Source organism: Pelobates fuscus, chromosome 6 (genome assembly GCF_036172605.1).
Source record: "Pelobates fuscus isolate aPelFus1 chromosome 6, aPelFus1.pri, whole genome shotgun sequence".
Classification (NCBI taxonomy): Eukaryota; Metazoa; Chordata; class Amphibia; order Anura; family Pelobatidae; genus Pelobates; species Pelobates fuscus.
This window is the reverse complement of record NC_086322.1, coordinates 69203854-69222512: the sequence shown is the minus strand read 5'-3', so window position 1 is coordinate 69222512 and position 18659 is coordinate 69203854. Positions and strand designations below refer to the sequence as shown.

General features: G+C 38.7%; 1 protein-coding gene across 1 annotated transcript in view; it reads left to right on the top strand.

Annotated features, from left to right (window-relative positions):
- Nucleotides 1–17705, top strand: part of ADGRA3 (adhesion G protein-coupled receptor A3) — a 53891-nt gene extending 36186 nt beyond the window's left edge. Inside the window, exons 9-19 of the mRNA XM_063457831.1 lie at nt 1137–1338; nt 2741–2890; nt 3060–3221; nt 3829–4032; nt 9535–9748; nt 10215–10423; nt 11931–12055; nt 14488–14611; nt 14920–15062; nt 15923–16018; nt 16113–17705. Of these exons, the coding sequence (XP_063313901.1) occupies nt 1137–1338; nt 2741–2890; nt 3060–3221; nt 3829–4032; nt 9535–9748; nt 10215–10423; nt 11931–12055; nt 14488–14611; nt 14920–15062; nt 15923–16018; nt 16113–17364 (2881 nt within the window). The 3' untranslated portion in view covers nt 17365–17705. The remainder of the gene's footprint in view (nt 1–1136; nt 1339–2740; nt 2891–3059; nt 3222–3828; nt 4033–9534; nt 9749–10214; nt 10424–11930; nt 12056–14487; nt 14612–14919; nt 15063–15922; nt 16019–16112) is intronic.
- The last annotated feature ends 954 nt before the right edge of the window (nt 17706–18659 follow it).

Below are 18659 nucleotides of genomic sequence, written 5' to 3'. Positions count from 1 at the left end.
GTGTATGCCAGACTGGAGCTGTTAAAATCCCACTGCTACTTTTTTTTTATTTTTTTTTTATTTATTTATAAATTTCACGATTTCAGCAAAAAATGGACAACAAATTATCATTCTTGTTTTCTAATATATACATGGTCGTTACATGACAAAGGACCTTAAACTCATGTTTGTTTGGATTTGCTGAATTCAAAAGCAGAAAATGTTTTTTGTTTTTTTAAATTAAGTTTATGTAAAAAGAAATAAGAAAAACTCATCCCTACCTTTAGTTTATGGCAGGCTCCTTCAGTCATACACATGCACCTTGTGTCAGACAGTGTTTAAAGATAGACAGTTAGTCTTTATGGTCTTTCCTGCTTCTGTGTGAACCAGAAAAGACCGTAGTGACTGTCAGTTTCCAGTGTGTGACAAAAGGTGCATGTATATGGATGAAGGATCCTGTCATACACTGTTTTTGTGTTTTGTTTATGTCTTCAAAGACCTTGAAATGTGTTGTGTTGCACAGCCTAAATAAAGCAATACCCCACATGTATACATTTGCTAGGTGTTGGGGACTTGTAAGGTCAAGTAACAGACATGCTTCTTTTGATTGATTCCCAGGTTTGCTATGTAGTGTAACTATACTGACCAGCATCACACTTTGATGCTGTTTTTAACACTACCAATGTTAACCTTATCCAACACCAATCCAAGCATATACAGTACTGAGCACTATGTTATGCTGCAAATCATCATGCCGCCCCTGCTAATTACATAGTGACTGGTACCGGGCAGATTCCAACTGAATGTGTGCAGGTTCAGCCACAGTGATTTAAAGGACTGTGTGCAGAGCTCATTTTCAGTGTAGCACACGTCACATTTGTCAGTGTGTGGCTATTCGTGTCACATGTATTGAGGTAGACTTTTGTAGAGTACACTTTCGCCAAGAGAGTAGATGACGAATGGAAATGTCCCTACGGAACTCCATAATTGATTGATGCACTTTAATTATTTCTATAACTGTGCGTGATGGTAGTTTTAATTCTCGATGTCTACAGACATGTGTCTCTAAATATGTATATATATATTTTTTTTTCCCAAGCATGTTGTTGAGATTTTACCCAATACCAATGCTGTGATCTCATTTTCTAACTTGCTAGGTGGCCGAGAACATTGGCAGGCATCACTGCATACCTACCGTGCACGCGGTATTCTGTTGGCAGTGTCATATATCCTGGCACTCAGCAAGATGACATAAGAGCTTGGCGCAGATGCGACCGAGGGGGCTTTTGGGCAGAGGAAGATTATTCCCAGTGTCAGTATGCAAATGATGTCACACGAGTTCTTTTTATGTTCAATCAGGTACCTCTTTTCCTTTTGTAAATTGTGTTGCTATGAAAACACTATTCAGATTAAGAAATTATGCTTCGCAAGAATTACAAATATTTGTAAACAATCATTTAACTCTGATAACTGTGAGCATGTTGTGTTGGTGTTTTTAGAAATTCATATGGGATAATAATTTTAAATCCCTCGGTGGTAGATCATTGTGGGAATTGTAGTCCTACAGCAGTTAGGGGTCCACAGTTTGATGATCCTACTGTAGAATGTTATATTATTATTGATTAATGTGTTTGCAATTAAAGGGACTCTCCAGTGCCAAGAAAGCAAACCGTTTTCCTGGCACTGCAGGACCCCTCTCCCTTCCACCCCCCTATCCCAGGTTGCTGAAGGGGTTAAAACCCCTTCAGTGACTTACCTGTATCCAGCGCTGATGTCCCTCGGCGCTGGGTCAGGGTCCACCCACGCTCATCCGGCGGGGGAGGCCTATTGAACATGTGCGGATGCCGGCGGGGGAGACCTAATGCGCATGTGCGGCAATTAGACCTCCCCATTGGAAAGCATTGAAAAATGCTTTCCTATGGGGATTTAAGCAACGCTGGAGGTTCTCACATAGCGTGAGGACGTCCAGCGACGCTATAGCACGCTTTTCGTGTGCTATAATCACGGAAGTGCCCTCTAGTAGACAGTCACTAGAGTAGGAGTTAACCCTTCAAGGTAAATATTGCAGTTTATGAAAACTGCAATAATTACACTTGCAGGGTTAAGGGTAGTGGGAGTTGGCACCCAGACCACTCCAATGGGCAGAAGTGGTCTGGGTGCCTCGAGTGTCCTTTAAGAGGAAATGTAAGAAATTAATGTGATCCTAGAACTGGAGTCCCATGGAGCCAAGAAATGGCTTTTCCTAAAAATTGCAAAATTAAAAATATTGGACACATTTTCTGGTCTTGTAGAGTGTATGACCATAAATGAAATGTGTGTCAAGTTAAGAACTGAATTCCTGATGGCGTAAATGACTTTGTCCCTATTGATATTTCTAGTAAAACGTTGACAAAGAAGTTTTGAAAAGTGTTAATATTTTAATTTAAAAATTCTATACATTCAAGAAGGTCAATAACGCCTTTAAAGTTGTATTCTCAACACCATGATCAATATAATGATGCAGTGGATATGGTGCCAGGATTTCCCTGACACCATGCCGTGACATTTAGTCGAACCACCTGGTACCTGTGGTGCTTCAATTCTTCGATATTGAAATTTTTCGCATTCTTCTTTTATTTGTAATTGCTCTCTTACTTGTTTAGTGCAGACACATTTTTGGTTGGGGAAGGGGTGGGGAGAAGGGTTTCTGCGCAAAATTATACCTTTTCTGTTTATCTATTGTTAATCTGCTTTATTTTGCTTTTTTTTTTTTTCTCTCTAGATGGCACTCAATGTCACAAACATTGTAACAACAGCAAAACAACTACTTGCTTACACAGTGGAAGCAGCAAACTTCTCCGACAAGATGGATGTTATCTTTGTTGCAGAGAGCATTGAAAGTTTTGGGAGATTTGTTGAGAAACACAAAGAGGTAACTGTATTAACCGTTTTTAAAACTGCATTTGTCAAAAGAGAGAGAGGCCTAATACATTGACTTATTAGATCTTATTGGATAGTGAATTACTAGATAGAAATACAAATCAAAAACTTGTCGTTAACTCTTCACATCCTATGTACTGAACAACTATTGTTTTCCGCAGCTTGGGGATGTTATGGTAGACATAGCGAGCAACATAATGCTGGCTGATGAGCGAGTTCTATGGGCGGCACAGAAAGAGGTAAAAGCTTGCACACGTATAGTGCAATGCTTACAGCGCATCTCTACATATCGTCTTGTAAATGGAGCACAAGTATATTCCACAGTAAGTATGAGGCAGGTTTAGATGCCAAGCAAACTGTTCCGGTTGCATGCGGTTAAGTTATGAAAGCAGTGATGAATATCCTTGGCATTGAAAGTGTTTGTTGACCGTATTTCCTGTGGAGATCAGCCAGCTAAAAGTTAAATTCAGATCAAAGTATACTCCATTATTTTCCTGCTTACAAAAAAACATTTACTAGTCGGCACGTTGACTGTTCATTAAGAAAACATTTGAACATAGCAAATATAAGTTCGGACTTGAGATGGGCATTGCTGGCCCTGAAAACTTTAAGGAGCGCTGAGCCTTATTATTAGAGCTGTTAATCCGACCAAAAAAAAAGTTTTCAGAAAACCGTATTTGTTTGGATTAACTGTAGACGTACAGGCGTGCATCAGTTATTCCTTTGTGTTTTATGCTGGATATATGACTTACATCTCTGGTTCCGAAATAAATACTTTTACGCTCTGGAGAGTTGTGCTCTAGTAGTGCAGGATGAAGTCCATGTTGGGCCGTCTGAAGGTTTATTGTGAATGTGTAATGTTAATGGCTTACATTAAAATGAACCACTTTAATACAAGTTCTGACTTGAATCCTTTTATTCAATCCACAGTATTCCCCAAACATTGCTTTAGAAGCATATGTAATAAAATCCAACCTCTTTACCGGGATGACTTGCACAGTTTTTCAGAAAGTGACTGCATCAGAACGCTCTATACTTGGTGATTCAGGGAAACGAGATCCAGATGGCATTCTGGATAAACAGCTAAGCTTTAAGTGCAATGTTTCAAACACATTTAGCAGCTTGGCATTAAAGGTAATGTTCAACGATTAAAGCATTTTGTTATCATATGGTATCAACCTGTGCTTTCATTAAATTTTGTTATCTAATTGTGCACTTTAACACTTGGCAATAATTTATTTAGGAATGACTCTGAGGTAGTAAAATAAGTTAATAAGAATTTGTATGTAATTGCATGTAACCAGGTTCTTTGTAACCTACCGACACCCCATTTGAGTCTAGAGAGTTGTTATCCAAATCAAACTATAATAACGATATTATGAAGACAAAATACAATAAAAATTACTACAAATACATTATAAAAACATATTTTTTTTTTTTTTTTTTTAAATTTGACTAATGGATGGCAGAGTAATGTTGCATTATTTTCATTAGGCCACTTGATGGTCCTGGAGAAAATGCCACATAGTTCAGTTTCAGTGGTGTTATCATGAGTCTGTCTAATGGTTCTGACTTTGTCATATTGTAGTTGTTGCTTTTGAGTGTTGTATGTTATGTTTAATGTTTTTAGTGAGGATAAATGGAGTTTGACCCTTATGTTAGCATAGTTTGTGTGTATATGTTCTATATATTATACAAGATCCACAAATTACATCTGTGATTGCACTTACTCTTTATACTTTGTATAGACATATTTTGATACCAAGGTGCAACCAAAATCAGTAGCAACATATTGTAAAATATATCCAAGAAACATGGGCCCTCAAGCGTCTTTTTTTTTTTTTTTTTTTTTTTATTAAATATAAGTGTCACGAGCGTAGGCTATAGGCCCAGTCGGGAGAGTGTGGAAGTGACAGGGTTAACGACACCAGACGCCTGGTTACCTGGTGCTAGTCCCAGCAACCACTCAATTAACCCCTGCAATCCCTTCTACACTTACCCCCTAGTACACACTTTACTGCCACCACCGAGACATTAAACCCGGGCGTCTTAGGTTACCCCACAGACAGGAGAATTATAGAATCACAGTTCTACTGTTACTGATCAAACACATATAGTTAACCCCTTTTGGTAACGTGTTTACCTGAACTTTCCTCTGGAGAGTGAAGCTCATAGAGAACAGAGACACAAGCTGATTAAGTAAACATTTAATCTGACAAAAAAAGATTCACAGTGCTAAGTACAAAATACAGAAATAAATGACATACAGATAACAAATTGCAAAACAGTACATAAAATAAAATAGGAGAAAACACAAGAAATTCCTAACATGTATTTACCCCATATAGAATTCTTGTGGGCAGAGCCGGATTAACATAGGGGCTGATGGAGCTGCAGCTCCAGGCCCAGGCCCATGGAATAGGCCCATTTAAAAAAAAAAAAAAAATTTTTTTTTTTTTTTTTTTTTTTTTTTACACACACTACTCTTAGGTTTGCCATCTGACTGGTATTCTACTGGTTTGCCACCTGACTGGTATTTGAGGCTGCCTGGCCGTGCCAGTATTGCAGTAATACTGGCAATACAAATTACAGGTATAAATACAGGTATTTTTCTCAGAATAAATGGAGATTACTCTGCAATACCAGTACCGGCCAGTAGGGGTCACTGGAAAACATGGGGACACTGAGACACTAGGGGACACATGGGGATGCTGTGAGCCATAGGGACATTGGGAGACACTGAGACATTGGGACACGGAGACACTATGTCCCCATTTCTCCCAGTGTCCCCATTTCCCCCATCCAGTGTCCCATGTCTCTCAGTGTTCCTAGTGTCCCCATGTGTCCCAGTGTCCCTATATGTCCCAGTGTCCCCATGTCTATGTCCAGAACTGTCCCCATGTCTCCCAGTGTCTCCAAGTGTCTGTCTCCCAGCCAGTGTCCCCCTAGTCTCCCAGTGTCCCTATGTCTCCCAATGTCCCTATGTCTGTGTCCCTAGTGTCTTAGTGTCCCTAAATGTTTCGGTGTCCCCATATCTCCCAGTGTCTGTGTCCCTCGTGTCTCAGTGTGCCTAGTGTCCCCATGTCTCCCAGTGTCCCTATATGTCCCAGTGTCCCCATGTCTATGTCCACAACTGTCCCCATGTCTCCCATTGTCCCCAAGTGTCTGTCTCCCAGCCAGTGTCCCAGTGTCCCCTAGTCTCCCAGTGTCCCCTAGTCTCCCAGTGTCCCCTAGTCTCCCAGTGTCTGTTCCCATGTCTCTGTGTCCCTAGTGTCTTAGTGTCCCCAAATGTTTCAGTGTCCCCATGTCTCCCAGTGTCTGTGTCCCTATTGTCTCAGTGTCCCTATTTCTCCCAGTTTCCCTAAATGATTCAGTGTCCCCATGTCTCCCAGTGTCCCCATTTTTACACACACTACTCTTAGGTTTGCCATCTGACTGGTATTCTACTGGTTTGCCACCTGACTGGTATTTGAGGCTGCCTGGCCGTGCCAGTATTGCAGTAATACTGGCAATACAAATTACAGGTATAAATACAGGTATTTTTCTCAGAATAAATGGAGATTACTCTGCAATACCAGCACCGGCCAGTAGGGGTCACTGGAAAACATGGGGACACTGAGACACTAGGGGACACATGGGGATGCTGTGAGCCATAGGGACATTGGGAGACACTGAGACATTGGGACACGGAGACACTATGTCCCCATTTCTCCCAGTGTCCCCATTTCCCCCATCCAGTGTCCCATGTCTCTCAGTGTTCCTAGTGTCCCCATGTGTCCCAGTGTCCCTATATGTCCCAGTGTCCCCATGTCTATGTCCAGAACTGTCCCCATGTCTCCCAGTGTCTCCAAGTGTCTGTCTCCCAGCCAGTGTCCCCCTAGTCTCCCAGTGTCCCTATGTCTCCCAGTGTCCCTATGTCTGTGTCCCTAGTGTCTTAGTGTCCCTAAATGTTTCGGTGTCCCCATATCTCCCAGTGTCTGTGTCCCTCGTGTCTCAGTGTGCCTAGTGTCCCCATGTCTCCCAGTGTCCCTATATGTCCCAGTGTCCCCATGTCTATGTCCACAACTGTCCCCATGTCTCCCATTGTCCCCAAGTGTCTGTCTCCCAGCCAGTGTCCCAGTGTCCCCTAGTCTCCCAGTGTCCCCTAGTCTCCCAGTGTCCCCTAGTCTCCCAGTGTCTGTTCCCATGTCTCTGTGTCCCTAGTGTCTTAGTGTCCCCAAATGTTTCAGTGTCCCCATGTCTCCCAGTGTCTGTGTCCCTATTGTCTCAGTGTCCCTATTTCTCCCAGTTTCCCTAAATGATTCAGTGTCCCCATGTCTCCCAGTGTCCCCATGTCTCTCAGTGTCCCCATGTCTCTATGTCCCCGGGTCTCTCAGTGTCCCCATGTCTCTATGTCCCCGGGTCTCTCAGTGTCCCCATGTCTCTCAGTGTCCCCATGTCTCTCAGTGTCCCCAGTATCCTTGTGACATGGGGACACACTGAGACATTGGGACACTGGGAGAAATGGGGACACAGAGACTAGGGGACTGGGCGACATGGGGACACTGACACTGTTATACATAGGGACACTGAGACACTGGGTGACTTGCGAGACTGAGACACTGGGAGCAATCCATCTATACAGCAGAATCAAACTGTGAGTAGTTTGTTGGTGATTTTACAGAATTTTCTCTGATGTCACTCCTTGTGATTAAACAAATGATTAAGACTGGTATTTTTTTTCCAAGAAAGGTGGCAACCCTAACTACTCTTCACATACTCTTGCTTAAATGAGCACTATAGGGTCAGGAACACAATCATGTATTTCTGACCCTATTATGTTAAAACCACCACCTTGGCCCCTTCTTGCCTGCCTAAGTATAGTAAAATATTACTTGTATTCAAGTCTGCAGCTGCTGGCTCTGCCTCTGAACTGACTGTCTGCTGACATCATCAGAAGTGGTGGTCTGAGCAAATTACAATACTTCCCCATAGGATTGGCTGAGACTGTCAACTAGGAAGATCAGGGGCAGAGCCAGCACAATTCCAATCAGCATCTCCTCATAAAGATAAATTGAATCAATGCATCTGTATGAGGAAAGTTCAGTGTCTGCATGCAGAGGGTGGAGACACTGAATGGCAGTGCTGCACACTAGGCAGTACTGCCCCAGGAAGCACCTCTAGCAGCCATCTAAGGAGTGGCCAGTGGAGTTATTTTCTCTGAAAAGACAGTGTTTACTGCAAAAGGCCCGAATGGAATGATTCTACTTACCAGAACAAATACCATAAGCTGTAGTTGTTATGGTGACTATAGTGTTCCTTTAAGTTTGAAAGCTTAAGAGGGATGTATGGGAACAAAACTTGTGTGGACTGGCTGACAATAAAATTAGTTTAGGTAATGCAGACGCTGGTCTCTCTAACACTGTGGCATGTCCCCTTTCTTCTACACTCACTACATACACCTTTTCTCTGTCTCAGACTATATACCAGGAACTTCTGCCTGCTAGTAAGAAGGTAAGGAGACAAGTGGACATGTGAGTGCTAGGGGACAGTCCTTAGAAAGCATGGAGTGAGCGCAACATTAGACGCATTTATGTCAAGCTTAGGGTGCTGCCTGCATAGTATGCCCTTAGTTGGATAGCCTGCAGGATTGGCGGGCAGCCTGACATGCATTCATGCCAGGCTGTCCTTCAAATTCTTTGGACAGACATGCCCCCTTTTTGGGCATGTTCTCCCCTTTTGGCAGGTCTGGTCACGTGATTCGCACCAGTGGCCCACCTTTTACCCTGCCCATTGACTTCCTGCTTCACTGGACACTGCTGTTAGGGGTTATGGATTTACTTGAAAGATGAAAGCAAAAATTAGAGAGAGATTAGAATAGAGTATGTGTTTTCTTATAGCCGCATCCTATGAGTTTCCCTCCAGCACCATCTCTATCAGATCCATGACGCTTGGGAGGTATGACTGTTTTAGTGTTTTTGGTCAATAAGATTCCGTAATTAGGCCCATCATAATTGTCAGCACCAGGCCCAGTGTGCTCTTAATCCGGCCCTGCTTGTGGGAGTCTTGGATGGTACAGGTCTCCTAGAAGTAACTGACCAAAGAAAAAATGAATAACTCCCTGGATAGTCCAGCACCCCCATTATATATCTAAACTAGTTATTTCTCAGAAGGCAGACCCCTGTGGGAGGAGGAGGAGGGGAGGGGGGTTCAGAGGTTCAGAGGGGGTTGGTATGGCAGTTTATTGCCCACTCTATGCAATTCCTTGTGTCCAGCTCTGTTTTATGGTCTAGGCCTGGTGCAAGATCAAAGACCACAATTAATGTCATCCCAAGGTTTACAAAAAAACAACTCTTAACATATATCAATACATCAAACACCAACTCATGCTTTTGGCATGACAATAAGTATCAAACTGGCTATTCCAGAAACATTGACCTGTGAGTACTCATAGTTTTTGAATAAAAGAAATATATGTATAATTTTCTTTTTTTTATATATATATATATATATATTTTTTTTTTTTTCTTCTTAAATATGTGTGCATGTACTATGTGTTTTAGCTTGCTACTTTTATCCTTTTACTTCTAACTTTGCATTGTAAATGCATGTTACATAAATTTAGCAAATGTACAAAATAATGTATTTACTTTGCAGAACACTATTGTGGAGGCTTCCATTCAGCTTCCTTCAGCACTTTTTGTACCAAAAGAAAAGAGACAGAAAAGAGGACTAGATGAATCTGTCTATAGGCTTCAACTAATTGCATTTCGAAATGGAAAGCTTTTTCCGTCCATGGGGAACTCCACACACTTTGCCGATGATGGGAAGAGGAGATCGGTGGTTAGCCCAGTAATCCTTGCCAAGCTAGGTTTGTATGGAGATGCTCTATTAATATCTACCTGAAACACATAGTCAAAACACGTTTTTAACAACAATTTATAGTGTGTGTATATTTTAAAAAGATTGAATTTACACATTAAATCAGATTGTGTGGTTCTCCGGACCTATTGCATTTAGGGTAATCATGTCTCTATACTGGGCATATAAAGGCCAGGATCCAAAATAGATTTTAGACTCTAGGACATGGGTCGGATCCCTCATCAGTTTTATTGGCTTTGTTTAGCATTAGTTTTCACCAGTATTGAAGCTAGCAGAAGTTCATATGAGATGTAGTTCATGGCAAATGGGTTGATTGGAGTTGCCTACCTCTGCTTTTGGACAAGTGTATCGACGCGTTATCTCATATAAAATAATGTTCATTTGTGGCCTGTTTTGTGTTGGTTTTCCATATAATCTAAATATTGTTAACATGTTGTTGGTTTTTTTTGTTCCAGATGGTCCAAATAGAAGCATTCCATATGTCCCTATTAATGTTACCTTGCGTCGTATTGCTCATGGTAAAGATGCTGTGGCAGCTCAGTGGGATTTCGATCTGCTCAATGGACTGGGCAGTTGGACAACAGAAGGCTGTGACATAATTGCGTCAGATGAAAACATAACAACTATCCAATGCAACTCTCTTGGGAACTATGCAGTTTTAATGGTATGCCCGAATGCTCTCTGCCTATTTTTGAATAAATGTAAAATGTTGTCCCTGGTAACTGGTCAAATCACTATGTTGAACATTTAGCATATAACAGAGGTATTCAGTTAATCTGACATTAAGATGAACTTGTAAATGTCTCCTGTAAAAGTTACATTTGAATTATTTTGCTTTAAGGCTCTTTCCTGCCTTTATTACACAACTTTTATCCATTTGCACATCTCACTCAATTTACTTTTTTTATTACATTATTCCAATTCTTCGATCTTTTCAGCTCTTTCTTGCCACATCTGTACATTGAGGTCTATATTCATCTCACTTACATTTACACTAAAGGTTCTTCAATTTCTAAGCTGCATCTTTTATTCAAAATACAGATGAAAAGGTTATTCCAACAACAAAAAAAAGTGGTTTCATAAAGCACTGCTTTTGCTTAGAGTAACCCTCTCTCTGCTTTGGTCCTGAATGTCTGGGATGGCTTATGATATTGGTGGAGGTGGACTCCTGCAGCTAAGAGGTTTATCTCTGTAGTGCAGCATTTAGATGAATATACAGACTCAATGTATCATGACCACTTTAAATCACTGAAGAGGTACTGGTGCTTGGAGTAACCCTTTAAGGAATAGCTCACACTCAAAAAAATAGTTTTAAATCTTACAAGGTTACTTGAAACTTCTTATCTTGACAAATTAATATAACCAAAAACGTCACAGTACCACAATATCGGTGGGTCCCAATATAGGTGAGTTTAGGTAACCTTGCAAGATTTAAAAAATTGCATTTCTATTTTTTTGTGTGTGTGTGTTGTTTCTTAAACTGTATTTCATGTATAGTTTGGTCTTTATAGCAGCACCACTGTAGAAATGTGCATGTTATGGGTGTACTCCTAAATCCATCTTGTTTCTGTGACTTTTATCCAATTAAACAATATCTTGCTCCAATTCTCTTTAAAATCATTCCTTAGCAGTCTCCAGTTTTCCAACCTCTCCGGTCATGTTTTATACCTCACCTACCATACTTTACTCCAATGTCTCTATATCAACATGCCCCTTGTTTTATGGTTTCTTCCCTCAAATCTAATCTTATGGTGTGCAGCTCTTACTTATTCATGCTGCTTACCCACATATTATAGCATTTATCTTTTTTATAATTCAGCCATTGTTGGTAGAACATGCATAACCCTCACTTACACTGTATATGGCATTATGAAGATGCTGTTTTCCACAACAAAATGTTTGCTGGTAAATACATGTTATATTTGAGAATGTGTGGATCCCCGCTCTCTATATTGTTCTGCAAAGAAAACATAACCTCTATCAAGTCTGCATTCTGTGAAATGTGTGTTGGCATCATTTCTCGGAATTCACTTGTGCATATTGTTTACAAAATTGTTGCTTTTAAAGTCATTCTCTCTTACAAAACTGTATCAGGAATTTTTTAGCCTGGAAACTATTTATCTGGTTGTTGTGCAAATAATATTATTATTTTTATTTTTTTAAATTTAAAGGATCTTGCAGACACAGAGGTATACCTACATACAATAAATCACTTGCATCCAGTTGTTTACGCGTCCGCTGTCGTGTTGCTTTTGTGCCTGTTGATGTTTCTTGTGAGTTACATACACTTTCACAGGTATGCATGGCCCGCAATCCTACCGTCTTTTATCTGATGAAGAAGTAAACATTTAAAATGTGTTCTGTAATATATTTATCCTTTTTTTAACATAATGCAGCAGTTCTGTTATTTGGTCGGTCATTAGGTCATTAACTGTAGAAAATCGCTGAGCCACTACGTAAAATAAGTATACTGCATCCAGTATAGTGATGTTTCAGAATAGTGAGATCTCAAACTGGAGGACAAGCTTACCAAAAGGTCGATGTTTTTATTCGCTGAAAGATAAATTCCGGTGAATTGCTAAATTTATGCTAATATAATATAGCCAAGTTGTGACTAGTAGTACAGTTTTTCCAAATCAACATTTGTTTTGGCAAATTTTACAATTCATATCTCAGTTCGCTACAATTTGGTATTTAATGATTAAACCACTTTTATGTTTGTTGTGTCGGTTACTTGTTTGTTGGTGCCGTTGTGAAACCATACGGTTTGCAATTCTCTTAATCTGTTCATCAATAAATAGAGAAAGTTACATATTCACCTAACAGACCTGGTTAAGTCTGACAGTGAAAGCCTATCTATTTCACTTGTAAAAACAGAACACATATTTTTTTTTTTTTAGCTTGACTGATTGTTGTAAGCTACAACAAAGAGAGCAGTGTCGTTATATGAAGTGCAAAGCCCCAACATGTTTCACAGAGCTGCGCATTGTGTGGGCAAATATGCAAGTAATTGCAACAAGACATGCTCGACATATAAGAACAAATGGCATGCTGAAACCAGCTGTAGTCTGTAGTAAATCAGACTGCCATTTGGTCATGATTGTTTGTTTTTTCTGTATTTCTGATGATTGTCATTTTAAACAAATCATGTTTGCACAGTCCTATAGCATTAGTAAGACCTGAATAAATTAATTGTGGCTAAAATGGACTATATATTCTTATTATTATTGTTGTCATTCATATAGCACCAACAAATTCCGTAGCGCATTACAATATTATAGGAGGGGAAGATTTAACAATTAATAAGACAATTACAAACACTTACAGGAACAATGTGAGAAAGAGGACCTTTAGATACAGAGAGACATATGTTCCACATATACACACAAGCTTAATTTCCTCATTCGTGAATGCTTTTAAGGGGTGCTTCAGGCTGGAATTTCCACATTTAGATTTTTATAAATGTAATACGTTTTAAAGTGCAGTATATTAAATCAATCCAGTGGCTTTACAATAACTTCCTATGGTTACCTTATGCCATAAATCAGTGCGCAACACGATTTTTAACAGTTATCCATTATTTTCTACTTATGAAAGTAAAGTACATCTTCTAGCAAACCTTACTGTGCTTCTTGGTTCTATCTATAACTGCCTGCAGGTTACGTGGATAATGGAGAAAAGTTGGCCTTAAGGGGCAACAGACATTTATTTAAAAAAAAATAAAAAAACACCAGCACAGCACAGCCACCTTTAACCTAATATTGCACCTATCGTGCAGACGGGTGGGATTAATTTCTAGCTTCAGTGATGCCTTTTTGTGGTTTATGTCTGGTTACTGTTAGTTCTCTTTGTTCTTGAGATGTAACATCCTGTACTGAAGTAGCCTAGCCAGTAAAATTGAGTATTTTAGCTTGGATGAGGTACATTTATTAAAGGGACACAATAGTCACCAAAACAACTTTATCTTAATAAAGCAGTTTTGGTGTATAGATCATGTCCCTGCACTCAGTTCTCTGCTATTTAGAAATGAAATAACTTTTTGTTTATGCAGCGCTAGGCACACCTCCCTGCTTGTGTCTTACATAGTCTTCCTAAACACTTCATGTAAAGTGATATCTCATTTTTACACTTCCTTTATGGCAGTCTGTTTAATTTAGAATGTCTTATCTCCTGCACTTTTAATAGACTTCTAGACCTTGCAGGAGCCTCCTGTGTGTGTGCTTAAAGTTCAACTCCTAAATAGCAGTGAATTGAGCAGTGATACTTCAGAGGCACGATCAATACATCCAAATTGCTTCATTAAACTAAAGTTGTTTTGTTGACTGTAGTGTCCCTTTAAAGTGTGTGTTTTGGTTTTGTTTTATTTTCCAAATCCTATACAAAATTGAGCATGCAAAAAATATTAATTGTTTTGTCTAGGAATTCTAAAATACATAAGATTGTTGATGCCTGAGTTCCCTTTAGGTTACTGAGAGTTTTTTTTGTTTGTTTGTTTGTTTTTTTTGTGAGTAAATGTGTTTTGAGATTTTTTTTTTTTTTTTTTTGTAAGGCATGGTTGGTAAAATTAGCCTTCTGTATTATAGAACATACTGTTCGGATGCCGTTTTAAAAACAACCACCCTCTGTCTTCATTACAAATGGAAACACATTTGTTTTGGTTTTAAATTTAGTTTGCAAATATTAGACATTCGAAAATTCCTGATTTAACATCTCTCTTCTTTCTTTCAGTTTGGTGCGAGTTAGCCTGAAAACGTGGCACATGTTGATCAACCTCAGTCTTCACATATTCCTGACATGTATAATATATGTTGGAGGCATAACGCAAACAAAACACGCCAGTGTATGCCAAGCGGTAAGGATGTATTGTGTTTGGAAATTGAATTAGTTCACGTTAACCTCATACAATGACTTTTTTTCTTAAAGCATTGATTACACATGACAACCATGAGTGTAGTGTATATATTACATCAAGAATAAAAACCCATAGCAAACTTTTTTTGGGGTTTGGAACTTATTTTACTTTTTACAGACTTAACTTGAAAATATCAGTTTCTGTATAATTACATTAAAATGTAACTTTGGGAATTATAAAAAAACGTTTTGCCATAATGTATACAACTCTGCTGATTTTGTCTCTGTGATATGTCCTTTATTTTGTAGATTGGAATTCTTTTGCATTACTCCACTCTCGCTACAATACTTTGGGTGGGAGTTACCGCTCGCAATATATATAAACAAGTCACAAAAAAAGCCAAACGCCAGGACCCAGATGAACTGCCTCCTCCTCCAAGACCGATGCTTAGGTATATAGATATTTCTAACCATTTTAATAGCCTAACCCTACTTTTTTTTGTTTTCTTTAATCATTCAAAGTTTATTGAAGAGTTTTTCAAATATAAAAGACTGTATTAAGGTTTTGCAACATCGCAAACAGGAGTTAAGGGTGAAGAAACATTGGTTTATTACAAGATTAGAATAATGTTTTCATAGTACAATATAGCACTATGGGTTGCCAAAAGATCAAAGGATCAGTGTGTAATTATTGTTCATAGATTTGAATTGTAGCTATACCGAGGTCACTTTTCAACTTTACCAACAAACAGGCTTTTCAATTAAAGCTACAAATTTAATTTGAATTTTATAAGGATTTTATCAATGAACAAAACAAGTTGTGCCCTTCTTTGCATAGTGAAGCTGATATGCCATACTAGTGTGGGATGATTTTGTGGCTATACTGCCTCATTTTTCTCCTACTAATATTTGTTTTTAATGTTAAATATTAAAAGCTAAAATAAAATCTGCTATAATATGAAAAGGCTATGTTATAAATAAATATATGGATTTGTATATGTTCCTGGACTAATAATTCTGGAAGTGTGTTAATTGAGAAAAAAATACTAGAAACTGCCCACAAGATGGCATTTGAAGTATTATGTGTTCTTGCTTCTTAAAGGGATTTACACAGTGTATGTATGTGTGAATATATATATATATATATATATATATATATATATATATATATATATATATATGACTGTTACAGTTTTTTAAAATTGCCAGTACTCTTAAAACTGTACACTGGGTTTAAGTTTAGAGTGCATGATTTTATGACTCGTTCTCTGTCTCATTTTCAATTTTTTTATCACTGTTCTGTTTCTTTTAGATTTTACCTTATTGGGGGTGGAATTCCTGTCATTGTATGTGGCATCACTGCAGCGGCAAACATAAAGAATTATGGAAGTCAACCAAATGCGCCATAGTAAGTAATGAATCTGCTGGTTCTGTCTGTCAGTTATATTGTCTGTCACATTCTATTGAGTTTAACTGTTTCATTTTTTTTTCTTGTTTTTCAGTTGCTGGATGGCCTGGGAACCTAGCCTTGGAGCTTTTTATGGTCCAGCAAGTTTCATTGTGTTTATAAATTGCATGTATTTCCTTAGCATCTTTATTCAGCTAAAACGACACCCGGACCGAGTGTTTGAACTCAAAGAGCAAACAGAAGAGCAACAGCGGCTAGCTGCCAGCGAGAGTGGAGAGGGCAACTTACCAGATTCTCTTTCTGTATCTTTAGTATCCAATTCTGCTTTGGAGAATGAGCAAACATTTCAAGCACAGCTACTCGGTGCAAGTCTTACCTTGTTCCTTTATGTCTCTCTCTGGATTTTTGGTGCACTGGCTGTCTCTCTGGACTACCCAATGGACCTGGTCTTCAGCTGTTTTTTTGGTGTAACCTGTTTAAGCCTTGGTGCCTTCCTGATAGTTCACCACTGTATGAACAGGGAAGATTTGAGACGTGCTTTAATAAATACATTCTGCAATGGTAGGAGTGCATATTTTGTGCAAGTTAACGTTCCTCCGTCCAACTCAACTGGGACCAGTGGTGAAGCTCCAAAATGTACGAACAGCAGTGCTGAATCTTCTTGCACAAACAAAAGTGCTTCCAGCCTTAAAAATTCGTCACAGGGCTGTAAGCTGACCAACATACAAGCTGCCGCTGCCCAATGTAACACAGTTCCTTTACCTTTAAACACCGTTCCACAGCATGATAATAGCTTAACAGAACATTCAGTGGATAATGACATAAAAATGCATGTTGCACCAGTAGAGGTTCAGTATCGACCCAATGGTCCCCCATCCAGGCATCACAAAAATAGAAGTAAAGGCCACAAATCGAGTAGACTTACAGTTCTGAGAGAATATGCTTATGATGTTCCCACAAGTGTGGAAGGAAGTGTCCAAAGTGTCCAAAATGCTTTGCCCAAAAGCCGACATAGTTACTTGGAAGGACATTCCAGGAGCCGTAGAGCTTATTTGGCTTACAGAGAGCGTCATTTCAACCAGTGCCATCAAGACAGCAGTGATGCCGCAAGCACTCTTCCTAGGTATAACCGAAACTTGGAGAAGGTAGCTTTTAACAATAACAAAAAAGACATTTTGCGAGAACCAATTGCGGTTGAACTTGAAAGCCAACAGAAATCATATGGTTTAAATTTGGCTGTTCAAAATGAGCCAGTTAAAGACGATGTCGCAGAAGACCCACCTATTAATGCAGACAGTAATGGAAATGTCCGGACGGGACTATGGAAACATGAAACTACTGTGTAGTATTTCGCTAATTTTGTACAATAACAGAATTTCAGAAGAACTGAGAAGAGGCAATTCATTTGAAGACTTGCTGAATATAATGTTTACAGCCTGTTTTTATATAGGTTTTTTTGGTTAGAATATGAACTTCTGTCTTCAAACCACTTTTTTTTTGAAAATGACAACATTGTGTTAAAGTGTGGATACTTTTTAATTTTTTTTTAAGAAAATAATTTTTATGTATTTTTGACATATGAATACTCTGTTCGTAAACAGTTTTTGTATTTAAACTTGTAATAAACAGTGTGTTTTTTATTATTATTTTATATAATAGGTACGATCATTTTCTAGAAGTGAAGTTTCATATAATACAAAATATATTTTTTTTCTTCACAGCTCTGTGCTTCATTGACTTCCTGTTTGTTTCTAAGTGAAGTAAAAAAAAGATTGGAAAAAAAAAAAATTGTCATCTGATAATTTAGCTAAATAATTCTGATGACCAATAACCATTGGTTTACATATTAATGGTCCTTTTTTTCTTCAGTTATGTGATCCATAACATCTCATTTTTTTTTTTTTCTGTACGTTTGTTGTTCAACAAAAAACTGGTATGTTTATATATGGTTATATGAGTGAGTGATTGTTTTTCTTTATTGAAACATCTATTTGTCATTTCTTATAGCTTTACTTGAAGCCTTTTGCACTTCAGTTAATTTTTCATCTCTTGTAAGAGTAAACTTAGCTTGTTTTTTTATTTAAATTAATGGTGGCTTACTGTGGCTCCCAAACTGTTTTGGAACTAGCCTTAAAACTGTCTTAAAGGGGAACTCTAACTACTTCAGCACATTTTTGTTATATTCCCTGGAGTCCCATGTTAAACTGTCAAACTGCTTATGAACTATTTGACACTTACCTGTATTTTTCAAGCTTCCCCATTGCATGTGGTCTGAGCTGGTCATTTCTTTTTATTATACAGAGTTGGGACATTATTTATTATCTGAGAGCCATAAGAGAATATTATCGGCCAATAAATAATGTTTCAACATGGTGTGAGTTAGTATGATAATGCACAAATATGAAATTATTCTATATCCTCTCAGACTGGAAGCTTTGCAGGCAACAGACAGGCAGATACGTGTCAAATTGTTCCTAAACAGGATGCAGCCAGGGTAACTCCTGTAGAGCAGAGGTGCCCAAATGGTAGATCTCCAGATGTTGTAGAACTAAAACTTCCATAATGCTTTGCATCATGGTAGCTGTAGTTTTAAAACAGTGGTGAGCTACTTTTTGAACACCCTTGCTGTAGAGTATCTGTT